The following is a 17,633-nucleotide window of genomic DNA, read 5'->3' as shown; positions in this document are numbered from 1 at the left end:
ACATCTCATTTAAAAGAAAAATCCCAAAAAGGACTGTTTGCTTTAACCAGACTGTAAAAAACAAAGAAACTCTTCGGCCGAGCTGAGAATCTGTTCATGACTCAGCTGACAAAAATCCCCAAACTATCTGACTGGAAGGCAGACTGTGTTTGTACAGTGGAGAGGAAACAAGCATGAAAACAGATTAAAAGTTTTGCAATAAAACATCTACAGTATATACAGCCAACATTTTAACCAGTATTAGTCACACATGTGAGCACTTGGAAAAATGTTGAATAGTTTTTACAACTGTTGTAAAATATTTAATCAAAGAATTTGAAGTTTTGTTTTTTCCCCTTTAAAAAAAAATAAAAATAAAATAAAAATATGGCATCATTACTGTTACACTGAGAAGAAAACATTTCTGAGTTCTCTCTCCTTCCAGTCGTGGTTTTGTCGTTTCTATAGATGTGCAGGACTTCAGTGAAAAATGAGCCCACAGTGAGTAGAAATGTGACAGAAAGCAAAGAGACTCTTTGGGTTCAGAGGGTTATAAATCTTTCTAATGGGAACCATTGATGGTGCAGGAACCTGTTAGTCAGATGTTTTGTAGCCAAACAAAAACTACTTTTAAAGAGAAGTGTGGCTTGATTTGTAAAAGAAGATCCATCCATCCAGCAATAACTATGTACCTGTACTGTTTCCCCAGCTCAATGGCTCGGTAGATGAATATCATGCTTGACATGAATACAATGCCAGATATTATTTCTTTGGGCGTGCATGAGGATACTTTGCTTTTGTTCTCTTCAGGTCAAATGCTTCGGCAAAAAAAAAAAAAAATAAAAGCCAAATTCACACATGGTGAAAAAACACAAAATACCAACTTTCTGTCCAAAAATATTCAGCTTAATTAATTCCTATGGGATACTGTAAGTGTTTTAGATGACAGGACAGACGGGACTCATGTCATGTCTGTACGACACAGAAGCAGAACAGAACTGATCTTCAAACACATGCAGAACGTCACACAGAAAAATGATGGTGGAACCAAAACCACACTAGCTGCTCAAACTTGCTCAGAACGTTGCCTTTGAGGCAACAAGGCATTTGGTGTTTATGGATGGACTCTGGTTGTTTTGTATGATGATCTTCACTGGTCACAAAAATCTGTAGAAGTTTACTGCTTTCTTAAAAAAAGTGTAACCCACTCACTTCCATAAAGTTCTGTTGTCTTTGAACCAATACTCGAAAGCGTAAATGGCCGTAGTACCATAAGGAATATGCTAATAATACAGAAACTAAAATAAGAAAAACAAAACACCCTTAATCAACTTATGCGTGTTGAGAGTCTGGACAGCAGGGGCTTACCAGATGAGAGCAGGATGACAGCTTGCAGTAGAGCCACCTCAGAGTCATCCAAGTTAAACGAGGACAGCGACACGCCAAGATCGAAAATGGCGTCTGACACTACCCCCAGTCCTCCGTTCTTAAGCTGTCCTCGAGTGACTGCCATCTCACCGTTGAGTGTAAGCGTCTCACTTTCTGGATCGTAGCGGACAGCAGCTCGCAGCGACATGATTTCCATGCAACAACCTTTCAACAGGATGATCTGGTCTTCACAAGGCAGCTGGATAAATGAAGACAGATGTCAGCACTGGTGGAAGACAGCTGATGGAGCTCACACAGAACATCTAACAACCATATGAACAGCTTTATCTGAACATTTCATCTTGTCTGTTTGAAACAGTGGAGAGCTGAACACACTTCAAATCACAGATAAAAACAAAGACCTTTGAACTTGGAAGCACATTTCTGCTCTGAAATCCAGCAGGAAGAAGCAGCTCGGATATCCTGAGCTAACTAGTCAGATCTCTACTGAACAATACCAGTAAGATGTGCAGTACATCACCCCAAGACTCTAACTGTGAGCTTGAAGATGTGGCTAAAAATTATTAGCAGTAAATGACATTGATTCTGTTGATTCTCTTTTAAGTCACTTCTTAAAACACATTTCTATCGGAGAGCTTTTCCTGATTTCATTTAAGTTTTATGTTTTTTTGCTTCCTGCTTTATTTGTGTGCTTTCTACTTTTATCAACTGTTCTGTGTGCTCTCTTCTTCTTCCCAATGACCTCAAACATTTACCAAGTTTTCTAACGCAAGCTTAAGTTTCTGTTTGACATCCACACAGTTGTAGATGTTTCTGATAAGCTAATGTTGGCTGCAGATCTGAACTGTGGCCAGCAGAAGAAACATTTGGAACTCCATCCATCCATCCATCCATCCATCCATCCATCCATCCATCCATCCTTCCATCCCAGCTGACTCAGGGCGAAGGCAGGGGACAACCAAGCACACTCACATTCACATTAGAAACTCCCTATTTTCTATCTACATTCTGTGAAACTTTATGGAAAAAGCAACTGCTCTTACCTCACAAAACATAGGCAGTTTTTTGGCAAAGTCCACCACTCGGGTTATGGCAGGGGTGATAATTTTTGTAAACTGACTGAATGCTTCTATATCCACTTTGTTTCCTTCAGGTGCATTGACCACGGATGCTTGACCAATTTCCTCTGGCTGAAACAACAAGGAGAGAAGGTCAATGTTCCAAGAGTCTCCATGCTTACATAAAAATACAAAAACCAAGAACTACATATGAAACAAGGTAAAGATGAGTAGTATAAAGAATTCATGTGCTTCATAAATGGGGACGAATAACTATATAAGTGTAGCAGTAAAGTACTGTTGGTTTAAACTTCATGTGTTTTGCATATAAATGACTATAAATTACTGTGTTTTAAAACTTAACACTGTATCGGGCCAAAGCACAAAGACAATTGATCTTATTAATACGAACGAGTGTTTGTGGCTTCGTACCTTAGCTTCCTTCACCCCCGCTGCACTCTGGTCAGAAGTATAGAATAAATTACATGTTATTTCATTAAGAAGCATTGCTTCCTCGACCTGTTGGATAATCAACAGGAATCGTGAAGTTTCAATGAAGAACTCGTGTCAAGCCAACTAAAAAGAAAACAGGTTAAAACTGAAGACAGATGAAAGTGTGCAGATAGAAAACAGGTGAGGACAGAAATCCCAGATGAGTTTCTATGGTGAGATTCAGGACCGTGGCTTCAAACAGGTCCTCAGAAACACTTAGACGACAAAATTCAATATTTTACTGTAATGGTTGACAATTTAGAGAAAGCCCCACGGCTACACTTCAGTCAATCTAAATTTGCATCCCATTTTATAAACATTAAAACATTATTTTGGATTGAATTTTTCCGGTGGAACCACCACAAGAGATGATGGAAGCCACAGATCACACCGTGTCCTTATAACGCCTTTCTCCAAAGATTCCCAGAGCCTCCCCCGTGTCATCAAAATATCCAACAAATTCAAATCTTATATAAAATTATCTTAGTTTCCTCATTTCTGCTCCTCTACGGTTAAACAGTTTTCTGCCTTAACGAGTGTTCTGTTGAATCGTGCCATAGAAACCCAAAATAAATTCAACAACTGACAGATTTTCAATCTGGACAGAGCGATTAGACTGAACAGAAAAGAAAAAAGCAAAATCTGTTAAAAAAGGGGTGAAATATGAAATCAAAGGCTACAAACAGAAAGAGAGAAAAATGAAACGGCACGAAAAAAGCAAGTTATTAGTATTAGCAGTTTAAGATCATCGGTGGCGAGACATAAAAAAACGACAAGATGTTCCAATATAAATTAGTGCTGCTGCGCTGAGGAACACTTTTCTCCATCGTCCAGCTAATTCTCTCCACTCTACAAGGAGATACAAAAAAACACATGGACATATTAACATAGGGAACTGTGGAACAGTGGTCGAGGTGGAAGTGAAGGAGACAAGGACATGACTGGGAGGGGGCTGGGTGGGAGGGATGGGAGGGATGGGAGGGATGGGGGGGGGGGTTTGGATAAGGCATCAATACAATGGAGGCCGTGGTGAGGAGGGAGGAGGATGTCTCACCAGGAATTTTCGCTTCTGCTTCCAGTGGTTGCCCTGGGCGTTCGTGGCCATATGGGCATCAGTCACCATACGGATGAGGTCCCACTCCTCCTGGGTGGGCTCCAGTCGGTCCCACACCGTCTTCTGCAGTTCCTCCCTCCGACGGCGCTCCCGATTTTCCTCGATTAGCTTCCGCTTGGCCAGCCTCTTGCTGTCGTCTAACACCACTGGGGCGGAAGAGGGGGGACGGCAGGGCAGGGGCAGAAAAGTAGAAAAGAGAGTGGATGGGAGGGAGAAGGAAAGGCAAGGGGGCATGAAATGATGAACTGAAAACAGGTTCAACTGAAAAGCAAAGGTGTTTCAATTATGTTCTTGGAAACAGCAGGGAATCCAATTTAGGTGACACTTTACATGTAGCACCACACTGTAAGCACACTGTAAATACAAGGGATTACTTCCAGTTCAAATTGCTTGGCTCACTTTGAACTGTTTGAACTGGCCAAAGCCATCAGAGAAGGATTGATATTCATCCACAGTCTATATGTGGAGTCTTAAACACTCACTGCAGGCGTCTTATGGAGCTACTTTCCTCTGCGACTGGTCTCGATTCGTTTCAGTTACAAACGATTCCAAAGATGACAAGTGTTGATGGTGAGAAAGGCATTAAAATATCCACAGAAACCATCCCTGAAGGATTTTCCATCTCTCTGCTGTTCATCCGTTTTCAAACAGCAGTTCTTTAATTTACTGATTATTTTCTCCATTTACAGATTCACAGTTTTCTATATAAAACGTCAGAATGGCAGAGATGCTCTAACAGTGCTTCTGACCAAAAATAAAAAAATAATCTTGTTAAATATTTAACATTTTTTGTTTGGAAATCATTATCTGATCTGTTTCTGTCTCTGCCTTTGTGAAGCGCTATGAGATGACTTGTTGTAAATATGCGCTATACAAATAAAACTGAATTGAATTGAAGTGAATTAGTTGTTGGCGATCAAATTTTAAAAAATAATTTGCTTGTTTTTGCTGCCATATTGACCTAAATGCTGATTTTCAGCTGCAATTCCTGGATAGACTTAAGAAAAAACTAAAAGAAGGCAAAAAAACCAAACAAAACGTTAAAAAACTGAGAAGACTGAATCATTTTGTCTGAAGCATCATGCTCCTAAGGCCATCCTGACCTATAAAACTTACAGTCGGTTGCCATTCCCACCGCAATGCACTTCTTGAAGCGACATTCCTGGCACTGGTTTCTGGTCACTTTGTCGATGACGCATTTCCCCTCGTACTTACAGGCGTAGGTTGGGTTGAGGTTCTTCTGGATTGTCCGCCTGAAGAACCCCTGGAGAGCAGACCTTCATATGATCAGAGCTGCTGGCGAATAATGGAAGACTGAATAAAGCTGCTGCTACTCGCCCTGTTCGTTACCTTGCAACCTTCACAGGTGATGCAGCGATAGTGATAGCCTGTGGCTTTGTCCCCGCACACTACACATAGCTCATCCTTGTCCAGGTAACTTGGTATGTACCCTGGAGAGAAGGACAAATGGTTGTTATTTATGTAAGAACAAGAATATTGCATATTTAATTAAACCATGTTTTCATAAATCCTTTGGTTAAAAATGTTTCTCAGGTTTTGAATAGATTTTAGGTTATTTTGACCTTAACTGAAGATGAATTTTTCTAATCTAAGTATCACATTTTTATATTTTTGTAAGGTGAGTTTTTTATTAAAATGCATGTGGACTGTCCTGCTTCAATTCTTTGTCATAACAGGGAAACTTGCACGCTCAAGAAACGTGAGTCATCTGCTCCTTTGTGTTAATATTTATTATCCAAGTGTGTCCCCGTATATAAACTCTGCTGCACTGGAAAGTCACACAATCAGATTTAATTATAAAAGTAGGTTGACTCACACATGTCCGGTACGACACCTAATATTTGATTTCCACGAACTTCCACAGATGGCACTGTTGCCTCCAGTTAACTCAATGAGACAACACCAGGCCTAATTTTGGGATTCAACCTAATTAGTTTGATGCCCTGACCTCTGGTAGGCTCCAGGACCGGAGGTCAGCAAAATGATCAATATCTTTTTTGGGGTTTGTTAAGAAAGCATCATCATTCATGTTGAATTAGCCTTCTGTTGCCTCACCATCAATCAATAAGGAACCCCCGCCCGCCCGCCTGCCCGCCTCAGTCAAACACTCTGCACATCAGATGCAACAAGTCCTGCTCACAGACCTGCCGCCACATGACGCCTTAAGTCGTGGATTATCATTTATCAGACTTAATTCGAAAATCCCAGACATCATTGATTCATTGATCAAGGAGGAGTCATCACTAATTACCAAAAAGAGATATACTTAAAAAAAATAAAAAAAACAATAGAGAAACATGAGAGATGTTCTTCACACTCACTCCAAAGAGACGATCACAAAACAACAACTTCAGTCAGTTTAAACGTATACATGCAAATCCATCCAATCACTAATACCCTCTAACCAAAGCATGTAAACAGTCACAGTCCAGGTGTCATACCTCTCTTGTGAGCTCCCTGCATCCACTGCAGGTGTGAAAAGTCAGGTTTGATCTCAGGGTAATACTGAGGCTGATGGTGGAAATGACTGAGAGGGATCTCCATGCTGCAAAACTCGCTCTTAAAAACAGGAGGACCGGCAGGATACGAGCACGAGTAGTGCTGGCTGGGGGGCCAAGCCTGCTCCATGCAGGGGGGATGGTGCAGAGGCTGGGGTTCACAGGGTCCATAGCCGGGTCCCTCACCTGGGTACATGCAGTGTTCCCCACCGCCCGGCACCGGGTAGCCTCCAACGCCAGCATGAGGCATCTCATACATGTCTGGTATGCAGTAGTTCATCATGGACGACCACAGCAGGGCACCATAAAAAATTCTGGGTCAACTCTGAGAACTGTCGGTCCTCAAAAAAGCAAAATCGTAGCAGGTTCTAAACCCTGAGCATCAAGCCACGTGAGATAATGTGTCCAGGTTCCTAAAAACTTCACCATGAAGTTCACCGTCCATAGATGCTCAAACGTTCTACCCAGCAAATCTAGACACCACAGAAGACACCTCACAGCTGCCCCACCCGCCACCACCTGGCCAAATTGGGAAGCAGAGATTTATGACGACGTAGGGCTCTAATCTTACACTCCACAAATCCTTGACGTGCCACAAACAGTGGCGATGTCACAGATTAAGATCTCGAGAGCCTGTGAAATGTCATGTAAAAACGAACGCGTATCCAGAGGGAAAAACAGTCGTAAAGAAAGACGACAAGCTCAGAGAAAACTTGAATGGATGAAAAAACATGTGACGAGGGCTCTCAGATCATGTAAGAATTAGCGAGTCTTATAAAAACCTTTACTCAAATAACCTCTAACCTCTAACCTCCGTGTATTAAGCCTCTTCCTTATCCTGAGGGTATTTTAAACAGAATTTAGAAACAAGATAATATAGGTCAGTATAGGTATAGGTCAGTGACAACTATTCACTAAATATTACGACACTAACTATATATTTATATATATACATACATCCTTGATGTTTCACCAAGAACTGTGTAACATGTCTTTTTGCCTTATTCTAATGCTAATGGAAAAACGGAGTTTGATGAGAGTAATCAAACAAAAAACTAAACAAAAACTAGAATAATTCAGTTCATGGGTAAATACGTCAGTGCCGTCTCGCTCCATCCAGAGTGAAGAACAACTCTGAAGAAAGAAGACTTGATTGGGTGTAGAGGTGGTTGACACGAGTAGTCAGTTAATGCTAGAATGAGTAAATCTCCAACCTTCCCTAAGACAAGCGCTAACCTTTGTCTTTGAGTCCCTTTACTTATCCGCTGGGTATTATCAGAATTTGTAAACAACCTCTCTTAGGTCAGTGGAGCACAATTATTCCTGCCGACCGTTTTCAGTGAACAATGCGTAACTGAGAATATACATACAAGCTTGACGTTTCACTGATGAGACTAATACGGCTTCAGTTGCTATTCTACAGCTAATTTATGATGGAACGGAAGAATAATAAAAAACAGGCAAACAAAAAGCAAAAATAAAAACTACAGTAATTAGATTAATGTTGAAAAAACAGAGAATAATCTACAGTATTTATATTTAAATGTACTGATTGCAAATGTAAAACAGTGTATGCACATATGGACATACAATTCTATTCTATTCTATTCTAATCTATTCTATTCTATATGTACACTATATACAAACAAAACTCTTTTTCTGTTCTTGATCCAAGTAATAGATTCAACCAGTTGCGTACTATTTGCACTAGACACTAAACACAACTATATTTTTTTTACACTTTTAAGTCTAAGAATGATTAAAATCAATATGGTTTCCCCACAATGTGAGACATGAGCGACGCGCTGAGCGACAGATTGCCGGACCTGTTTCAGATAATACACTTATTATCCCGGACACCGACGAGACTCAGCCTTATTGATCAAGCTCCCTGTTCAATAACGATGGGATAAGCCTTATGGCGAGAACGCGCTACTGTCGGGATTCATGATGCATTTTTTAAAAATAATACAACAGAGTTCCTTCTGCAGAAGAGGTTTTTCTATAAAGTGGATCTTATAAATGACAATTGTAAAAACAAACACACAAGCAAAAAGATGAAAAGCATTTAAGAACATATGGACCCTCTGATTGTCTCTGCTGCTGCTTGTGATGAGCTCAGTTCTGGATAATGGAGCAGAAACCAGTAAAGACCCACAGACGTACCCAGTATGTTTATTTTGACCACTTTAGTTACATGATGTAGTTACTTTCACTTTTAATTTAATTACTCAAGTACTTTCTCTTAAGTTTTTAATGTTCTGTTTAATTTAAGGAGAGAAATTTGTAAAAAAAAAAATACAACAGTCATCATTTTGTATTAGAAGAATAGAAGAAGAAGAAGAATAGAAAAATACTTTATTTATCCCAGTCTGGGAAATTACTGTGGTACAGCAGCAAGAGAAAAACACCAGTCCCAACAGAAAAAGAGTCAAAGTTAAATACTACTTAAAAAATTACAAATAAAAATAGGTGAATAAAATAAAATAAATAAAACAACTGTACAAAATGTGCAAATTGAGAAAACAGTGCAAAGAAAAATTATGTAATTATGTAAAATTTATGTAAAAATTATGTAAAAATTATGTAGAAATTAGAGTATAATAATAATATACAAAGCCCTGTTTAGTGTACATAAAGACACCTACGTCCAAGCTGGACTGTGATCACACAGGTGTGTCCATAGTTTTGGGATACATTCAAATTAAATGTATAAAACATGTCAATAAAACCATATACGTGACAGGGAACCAATAAGACGTACTTCTCAACCCTTTCCAGCCTGTGAACCCATATTAGGTCACGAATTCTCACGAGTTGAGCAACTACAGGCTCATTAAGCTGTCGTGTAAATCTGAGCGTGGCATGGTTTAGTTTCCTATTTTCAGAAGCGTGACGAAACTCCAAATTGGTTTTGGAGGAACGACGACGACAAAAAAAAAAAAGAAAAACTTGAAATACTCGTATTTAATTCTGCCCTTGAACTAAAATGATGACGCCTGCTAAGTGTGAGCAGAGGTCACCTGGTCTTGTTTGTTTATCAAGGAAAAGAATAAAATGTGAGATCCTCAGATGTGAGTTTGTTTGTTTAATTGACCATTTGGGTGAAACTTGATGTGATCTTTTTTTGGTCACTGCGCGACTAGAACACGTTAATGAATCATGGAGACGGGCCAGAAACATGGAGACGTGTGAATGCGTGAACACGGTGAAGTCCGTGGAAAGATGCGTGCAGTTTTGCCTTCAAAATCCCTGCTGCTTGGACTTAAGTGAACCCTCTGAGTCACAGCCAGTCTGCACGCTCGCCACCAGCATTAACAAAAAAACAGAAGAAGCCGCGATCAATACTGCTGCTGTACAGGATTATGCTTCGGCTTGCACACCGCCAGCAGAACTTCATCTCACATTTTTGTTGATATAAATACGGTGATGTTACTGCACAGATGAACCGTGTTCAAAACGAGTTAAAGGTTCTGCAGCAAGACAAACAGTTTAAGCTTCAAATTAGTCTTTATATGTGTTTCGTTTTATAGCAAAGTTTCAGAACTAACGCAGCAAAAACTAACTGATTAATCAATCGTCAACTGACAGAAAATAAATCCCCAACGACTTTGATAATTACACAGTCATTGTATTTACTGTTCATCAAAAACTTTACTTAAAAGAGATGATTTGGGGATTTTTCCAAAACATAATACATCACAGTAAAGTGAATGGTCTTTTATTCTGACAGAACAAGACACATGAAGACACCTCACTGGGCCGTACGATGCTACAAACTGTATCTGCATTTTTAGGGACATTTTATAGGGAAAATTAACTAATTAAGAAAATAACTGATGATGGAACATTAGTTGTCATGTTCAGTCACCTGCTGTGGACAAAAAACTAAATATCATGAAATATTTTCACCTCTCTGACTATTACACTTCCACAAGACTTGTTCATATAACATTTCCATAGATCCTAATTTTCTCGTGTGATTTAGACGGATTAACATAATAACAATAACAACAATGAACCTTTTCACTCAGATTATATTAACCTACAATAATCTCTTAACCAGCTTTGTCTCATTTACTATTTTATTTCAAAAGACATTCAATAAACAAACTCTCCTGCATTTTCACAGATCTTTCAGTGCCTGTTCAGGTTGTATTCAACTTGGTGCTCATAATCCTGTTAAGTAGTTTGAAACACTGACAGCAGAAGCCTGACAAAGTGAGATGTTGACAAATATGTTAAAGAGACTTTAACATGACATCTGACTTGTGTTGCAGAAACAATCTCATTAGCAGCTTTGCTCACGATGATGGGAATGACAGAAATGCATTTGCGGTCAGCGGAGCACGCAGACAGTGTGATAATAAGCTTGACAGTTCTGTCATGTAATGGATTACCAGCTACAAACAAAGCTCTATGATATCGTAACAGATCTAAAGACACACATCTGTGACGATATAAAACAACAACAACAACTAGAAAGCAAAGGCAAAAATCGGATGTTTATATCCAAGGCATTTAGTGTTAGTTCACACATTCTGTGAGCTTCTAACTGTGTTATTATACCTTATACATCAATAATGCTCATTAATGTAGAAGTTAGTGTGAACAAAATCTATAGTAAGCAGCTCATATGTAAAACCAAATTTACAGTCTGTTAGTTTCTCTCAAAAAAGTTTAAATCTTCTTAGACTAACTAAATATGGACGATATATTGGCAGCTAAAATGTTTTCTACTGTAAATGCCTTATTCAATCTACAAATTACTACAGTGAGAAGAAAACTAGAGACGGCTGATTCCTCCTGAGAATAATCCAAATGTGTGAATAACAACTTCATGGTTACTACGGTTACCAGGGTTAACGTAATTACCGAGGCTTTGGACGATCTCGTTTGTTAATTATCATAAAGCAGGAAGCGAAAATTTTTTAACTGGATTCACAAAACAGTTATCTATGTGGTGAATGATAATTACTGCTGATCAAAAGTTTCATGAATGACGTTTGTAATTCAGCCACTGAAGAGCAGCAGAATTTAATTTTCAAACCGAAAAAAAATCATGTCGACCAAATAAAGAAGTTCTGCAACTTTATAAGAAAATTCCACCATCAGATCGTACTGATGTGATTTGATGTGATTTGATGTGATTTGATGTGATTTGATTTGATGTGATTTGATGTGATTTCGGAGGCAAACTGACTGCAAGTCTGCAACCAGTTTATTTACGGCTGACAGTTCAACAATTAATCAAGGACATCTCACATTAAATTCCAGCTCTGGTTGAAATATTTCTGCACTAACTGTAACAGGATAGCCATCACTTCTTCTTTCTCTTTTCTACTTTTTTTTTTTCTTAAAACAAAGTAAGATAGCAAGAAAGAAAGACAGAAAGAAAGAAAGAAAGAACGAGAAAAGATTTTTCAGACTTCTGAGCAGTCCAATACACCTGATAATATATTTCAACATTACAATTTAGAGTCAGGTTGATTTTTTAAATTTTAATTTTAATTTTACTTTAACTAATATTAATTCAATTCAATTTCCAATTCAATTTTATTTGTGTAGCTCAGTTAACAACATATACCATCACATAGCGCTTAACATAGTGAGGTATAGACCTTATACATTTAAACAGAGAACAGACGACTCCCTCTGAGCAAACAGTTTTATATCTCAGCTTATCTTACATTTTTACAATAACCATTACAAATAAATTATACAGAGAGATGCCATTATGCATAACAAGTGAGAGGTTTATAATAATGAAAACGAGCTTAATTTAGCTAATTCGTTTACTTTGTACAATGTTGATTAATGTGCATTGTCCCTTTTCAAATAATAAAATAATAATAATAATAATAATAATAATAATACAGCAATTTATATAAAATAACTAAAACCAGTTAAAACTGAGTTATCTTGAGGAAGTACAGAAATGAAAGGTTTTTACTATATGTCATACTATAATCATAAAAATAATAGTTATTATATATATTATAACATAGTTCATATAAGAAACATGTTCTAGATTTATTCTGAAACTGCAGCTATCTCACCATTTTAACTATTGTGCTCATTTACAATCACTAAAAACCCTCATGTGATATAGTTCTTTATCTGGAGCTCTCAGGCTTCATAAGACTGAAGTAAACACAGGTACAGTAGAAAGACCAAAGAGATAAACCTGAACACAGTCGGCGTTAAACAAACACGTCGCTCTCTGTGGTTCACTGTCGTATTTAACATTCAGTGTTTGCTGTGCTACAGATGAAATGAGGAATAAGAAGTAGAATAAGATTAAAAATAGGATTAACAAAAGGACCGTATTTACCAATATGAATGGAACATGCAAATCAAATATACATTTACGAAGAATGTATATTAGCTTTCCACAGCAAGTCAATATAAACTTCAGCATTTTAGCAAAATAAAATGATAAAGCGCTGAGCTAATTTATTCCACGTATAAATATTAAAATATTTACTCAAAAGATATTCTAAATTGCATCACTTAATTTTCTTTTTCACTCACAGTAACAATTACGATGGTTCTACGATTAACATGTTTAGTAAAAATGAATTGCATTTTTAAACACAAGTAAACAAAGTGCAGGACTACAGCCAGGCCAGAGTGATTGCTCAATATTTAATTCATATAATCTGGCTGGTCAAACGGTTAAACAGGCTTATGACAGGATCAGTGACTCCATTGAAGTTTTAAGTGTGACTCTGTCACAAGTAGCTACGATCAACACGCAGCAGCTGTTGAGACACAAGTCCTGTGAGGCAAATCTGCTTGCAAAGAAGGCTTGATACCAGTTTAACTTTTTGAGGAGGTGATGTCCTTGTCTTGCACTAATCTTGTTTGGGGTTTCTTTAAGGCTTGTTGTCAAACTGTTAAGCATACAACAGACAGTTTAACATCTGTCAATACTGAAACAATCTGTTGTCTGAGTGGACAGCGTTAACGCCTTTGATTTGAGATTTACGTTTTTAACGATGTTTTTAACAAATCATTCGTGCTTTCATCGTGTAATTTTGAATTAAACTGCAGAATTTCTCGCTAAATCTTATGAGGCAGCTAAAAATATTTTGCTTTTAAAGAAGAATGTGCAGAACAAAACACTTTATAAGTTTGAAGGACGATAAAAGGCTGGAGAAAATGTATGTCTAAAATCTATATCCTCTACATACAGATGGTGACAAAGGACTAAGCGGTTGGAGAAACACAATGAATGCAGAGGCTTCCACACAGGTGCACCGCATGGTGCAATTAAACAATTACACCCGGTCATGCTCCGTGACCTGTGTATGAAAACACTGAGGGCAAGGGGACAAGACCTAAGTGACATAGAAAGAAGGTCTATTGTTTGGGAACTGACGGCAGAAGCTTCAGTCACAGAGACTGCACCGCTCGCTGGTGGTTCAGCCAGAACATAAGGACTGAACCATATATCAATACAACACCGGCATCACAATGTGCACATATGTGAATGTGACATTGCAGGAAGTGAGTTCACTCAAACACATCACGCTACGATGCTTTTTGCTGCTTGAAACAAACATTCACACTGTTCTCAGATCTGTCAGAGAAGTCTCTTTGATGTATAATGATTCATTTCAATTAATCAATTCTTGGATACAGAGTTGTTTTTTTTTTTTTTAACATTTATTTAACTTTATCACAAGACTGTGAGTTTGTTGACATGCAGGCTCCATGTGCTCACAGCCAAATCAGTGAGGAAACACTGAAAAGGAAGATTAGGCTAAAAACCAAACAGCGACTCTGTCTGTAGGGTTTTGCAGTTGTTGCCACCACATAAGACAACATGAATAATTTGTTTGACCAAAACAATGATCACTTGCAAACCCACCACAAAGTTATTCAAGTCACCAGAATGTTTCACAGAACAAACTGCGGAACAATAAAATACCACAAGGTTTATGTTTTCTAGTTACCGTCCGTCTGCATTTACATCTATGGGCTGAGAGCGCAGCAGCCAGAGGACTAACTCCTCCTCAGGTGGCTGAGAATGTCAGAGCAGGATGTGATCAGACTGTCAGTAAGAACAACCTGTTGCAGGCTGGCGGTGTGTTAACCGCTCATTGCTAAGATGAATGCACATTTAAGAGGTCAGGGACGTAGTCACCACAAACACAGGTGAGTCATCCTTCCTTACATTCTGGAGACGTGGCTCACTTCATGTCAGCGTACACCAAGAGAACAAGTCTGAATGCCTGACCCCTGCAGTGCGGGGACCCGGGTTTCTGCTTTGCTGCGGGGGGGACTTTGCTGGCGGGATTTGGGTCCACGAGTCCCCTCAAAGGGACGACTCGCTGCAAATCAATACAAATTTCCTGCCTATTTCTATCCTGATAGGAGCGGTCTCCCTCCCATTTATAGGGCACAAGAAGTCAATTGTTGGCTTGGATATAACAATGATGAGACCGGATCTCAACCCAGGTGAACACCTGTGAAACTTCTTGGATCAATATCATCAAAACAGCAAAACAGCAAATGAGCGAATATCTACTGGAAGAATGAAGGTTGTGTTCAAACCGTAGCGTTACAGAGACTTGGAGAGTCAATGTCAAGGTGCACTGAAGCTGTTCTGACCCAACCCTTTACTGTGACACTCCAGCCTTTACGCCTTTCATTTGCCATCAGTCTGTATGAATAGAACTGTAATTACATTAAGGAAAATATAAGTATTGAATAAAAAAGAATTAGAATTATCTGAGTGAATGCTGTTTTATACTGAACTCTTTTTCTTTGCTGTAATCCTGTTTCACACACAACATGAAGCACATCATGTGACTGAAAGCTCGGATGTAGAACTGGATTTGGAAGAACTTTATTTCAATATAATTTAAAAATTAAAATTAAAAATTTAAATTAAAAGTCCAGACTTTTAATAAGTAAAAAGAAGCAAACACACTTTTTGTTTTGAAGTTTAGCACTCTATGATAAATGTTTGACTATCTAAGTTTTTTTTCTACTTACCACGACTTTCTGATAAAAACCCATAATAAATAATCCATGAAACACAAATGTGTCGTCCCCAGCAGCTGACTCCGTGTATTCCTACAGTAGAGGCAAACAATGAGGCCTCTCCGTCGTTTATAACAAAAGATTTCTTCCCTCACAGCTCTACCTTACAATAATCTTTTCTTGCCGTGCACACGACAACATCTCTGTGCATGGCATGTCCCTACAGTGGCCCTACAGCAGGCTTTTGCAAATATATTCCCTCCCTGATTGATTACTTCAGGACTCGGGGGTTCAAAGCCGGTCATGAACAATTTTTGGATGTGAGAAATCTCTTTTACTCAGGGGCCCTCAATTAGCATGATGCCCTTTGCCAGATGTCCCCGGCTACTCTCCGTTACCTGACGAGGACACATTAGTGGGTGAACCTTTCCCCTTAAGTTCAGGGTAAGCTCAGGGGAATGACAGAAGGCTCTCACGGGTAAAGGTTAACATTTGAGAGGATTATCCTACATTCATTTTGTTTTGGAATCATTTTTAATACAATACTACTCCTCAACAAAGCTCCATAAAACTGGGCTTCCGGTCAAACTGACAGAGCTCGATTCACTGAGTGAACTATGAATGTCATCACTGGGTTCTTGCAAAAGAAACTTAATGACCACAAGTCCTCAAATGTACAGTACATTTACATGAATTTATTATTAGCCCAGGGCTGCAGGGTGGCACAGTTGGTAGCACTGTTGCCTCGCAGCAAGAAGGTTGCCAGTTCACGTCCCAGCGGGAGCACCGGGATCTTTCTGCGTGGAGATTGCTTGTTCTCCGTGTACTGCGTGAGTTCTCCGGCTTCCTCCCACAAAACATGCTGAGGTTAATTCGGTGATTACAAATTGTCAATAGGTTTTAATGTGAGTGTGCTTGATTGTCTGTCTCTAAGTGTAGCCCTGTGACAGACTGGTGACCCGTCCAGGGTGACCCTGCCTTCACCCTGAGTCAGCTGGGATAGGCTCTAGCCTCCCCATGACCCCAGTGAGGATCAAGCGGTGTATAGATAATGGATGGATGGATGGATGGATGGATGGATGAATGGATGGATGGATTATTAGCCCAACAGCGTGACCTTTCAATAATCTCAAAATAGTATGCTTTAAAACCTGCACAGAGCTTTTGGGGGCAGGTTGGGGTGATGCAGGTCAACTGATGCAGGATCAAGTGCAGCTTACGGGTAGTCAGTGTAGAGTAGTAAATTAAAAGCCTCTTAGTCTGAAAACATTTGCTTCATTTAACTCATGGAGATTATGACAGGTAAACATCCGAATTTCTTATACTGCATGAGTCACACCTACAGGGGCTTAAAACTAAGGATTTATTATCCAAGGAAACAGGTACATCTGGTTTGCAGGAAAAATGTAAAAACACAAAAACACGTGCTGTGGTTTTACACATTTTACATATAAACTGTGTTTTCTTGCTCTGAAAACCGAGCAGCTCATGTCTGCACTCTGGTCATTGTCATACACAATTCATCAGAGCTGCTTCTGCTCCCTGCACTGACCTCATTAAGAAGTCTGGAGATGAGACGCTGCTGCGAATGAAATGCAATGAGTGAATCATCATGGCAAGAGATTTCCAGAGGCCAAATATTATTAAATAAGATTTCTCATGAGACACACAATTGGATCTTCATCCAACTTACAGACAAAACAAAGGATTTGTTTGAACACAGATGAGAAAATGTATAAAGCTCTACATTCAGGCCGTGTTACAAAATAGGACAAAGCAAAATGACATGCTGCATGTTATCATAGCTCAGCTTGAATTCGTGAAGTGCCTCATTCAGCTGAACAGCTGAGAGACAGATTGTAGCGGTGATGTCATCTAGAGACAAATGGACAAATGGTAGCTGGTCGCCAGACACAGAACAGCAGGCGAACAGGCCAGAGAGCCGGTTTCATACAGAAAAGCCCTTTGCCATGAAGACACAACCTGCTTCAACACCACTGTATGACTGTACGGTCACATCAGTTGGGATTAATACATTCAGGAGATGTGTTTTCTCACGCTTCATCAAGACTTCCAGTACACACACAC

At 39.1% G+C, this 17,633-nt stretch overlaps 1 protein-coding gene across 6 annotated transcripts in view; it reads right to left on the bottom strand.

Moving 5' to 3' along the window:
• LOC103362261 (thyroid hormone receptor beta) overlaps positions 1–17,633 on the bottom strand; it is a 143,361-nt gene that overhangs the window by 10,484 nt on the left and 115,244 nt on the right. For all 6 annotated transcript variants that reach the window (XM_008288565.1, XM_008288563.1, XM_008288569.1 and 3 more), the window contains 6 exons: positions 5,383–5,483; positions 5,149–5,296; positions 3,973–4,178; positions 2,859–2,885; positions 2,412–2,558; positions 1,348–1,606 (listed from right to left, as the gene is read on the bottom strand). In XM_008288565.1, coding sequence (XP_008286787.1) covers positions 1,348–1,606; positions 2,412–2,558; positions 2,859–2,885; positions 3,973–4,178; positions 5,149–5,296; positions 5,383–5,483 — 888 coding nt within the window. The remainder of the gene's footprint in view (positions 1–1,347; positions 1,607–2,411; positions 2,559–2,858; positions 2,886–3,972; positions 4,179–5,148; positions 5,297–5,382; positions 5,484–17,633) is intronic.

The sequence above is a fragment of the Stegastes partitus genome, unplaced genomic scaffold (genome assembly GCF_000690725.1).
Source record: "Stegastes partitus isolate 25-593 unplaced genomic scaffold, Stegastes_partitus-1.0.2 Scaffold565, whole genome shotgun sequence".
NCBI lineage: Eukaryota > Metazoa > Chordata > Actinopteri > Pomacentridae > Stegastes > Stegastes partitus.
This window is presented reverse-complemented; position numbering and strand designations above follow the sequence as displayed.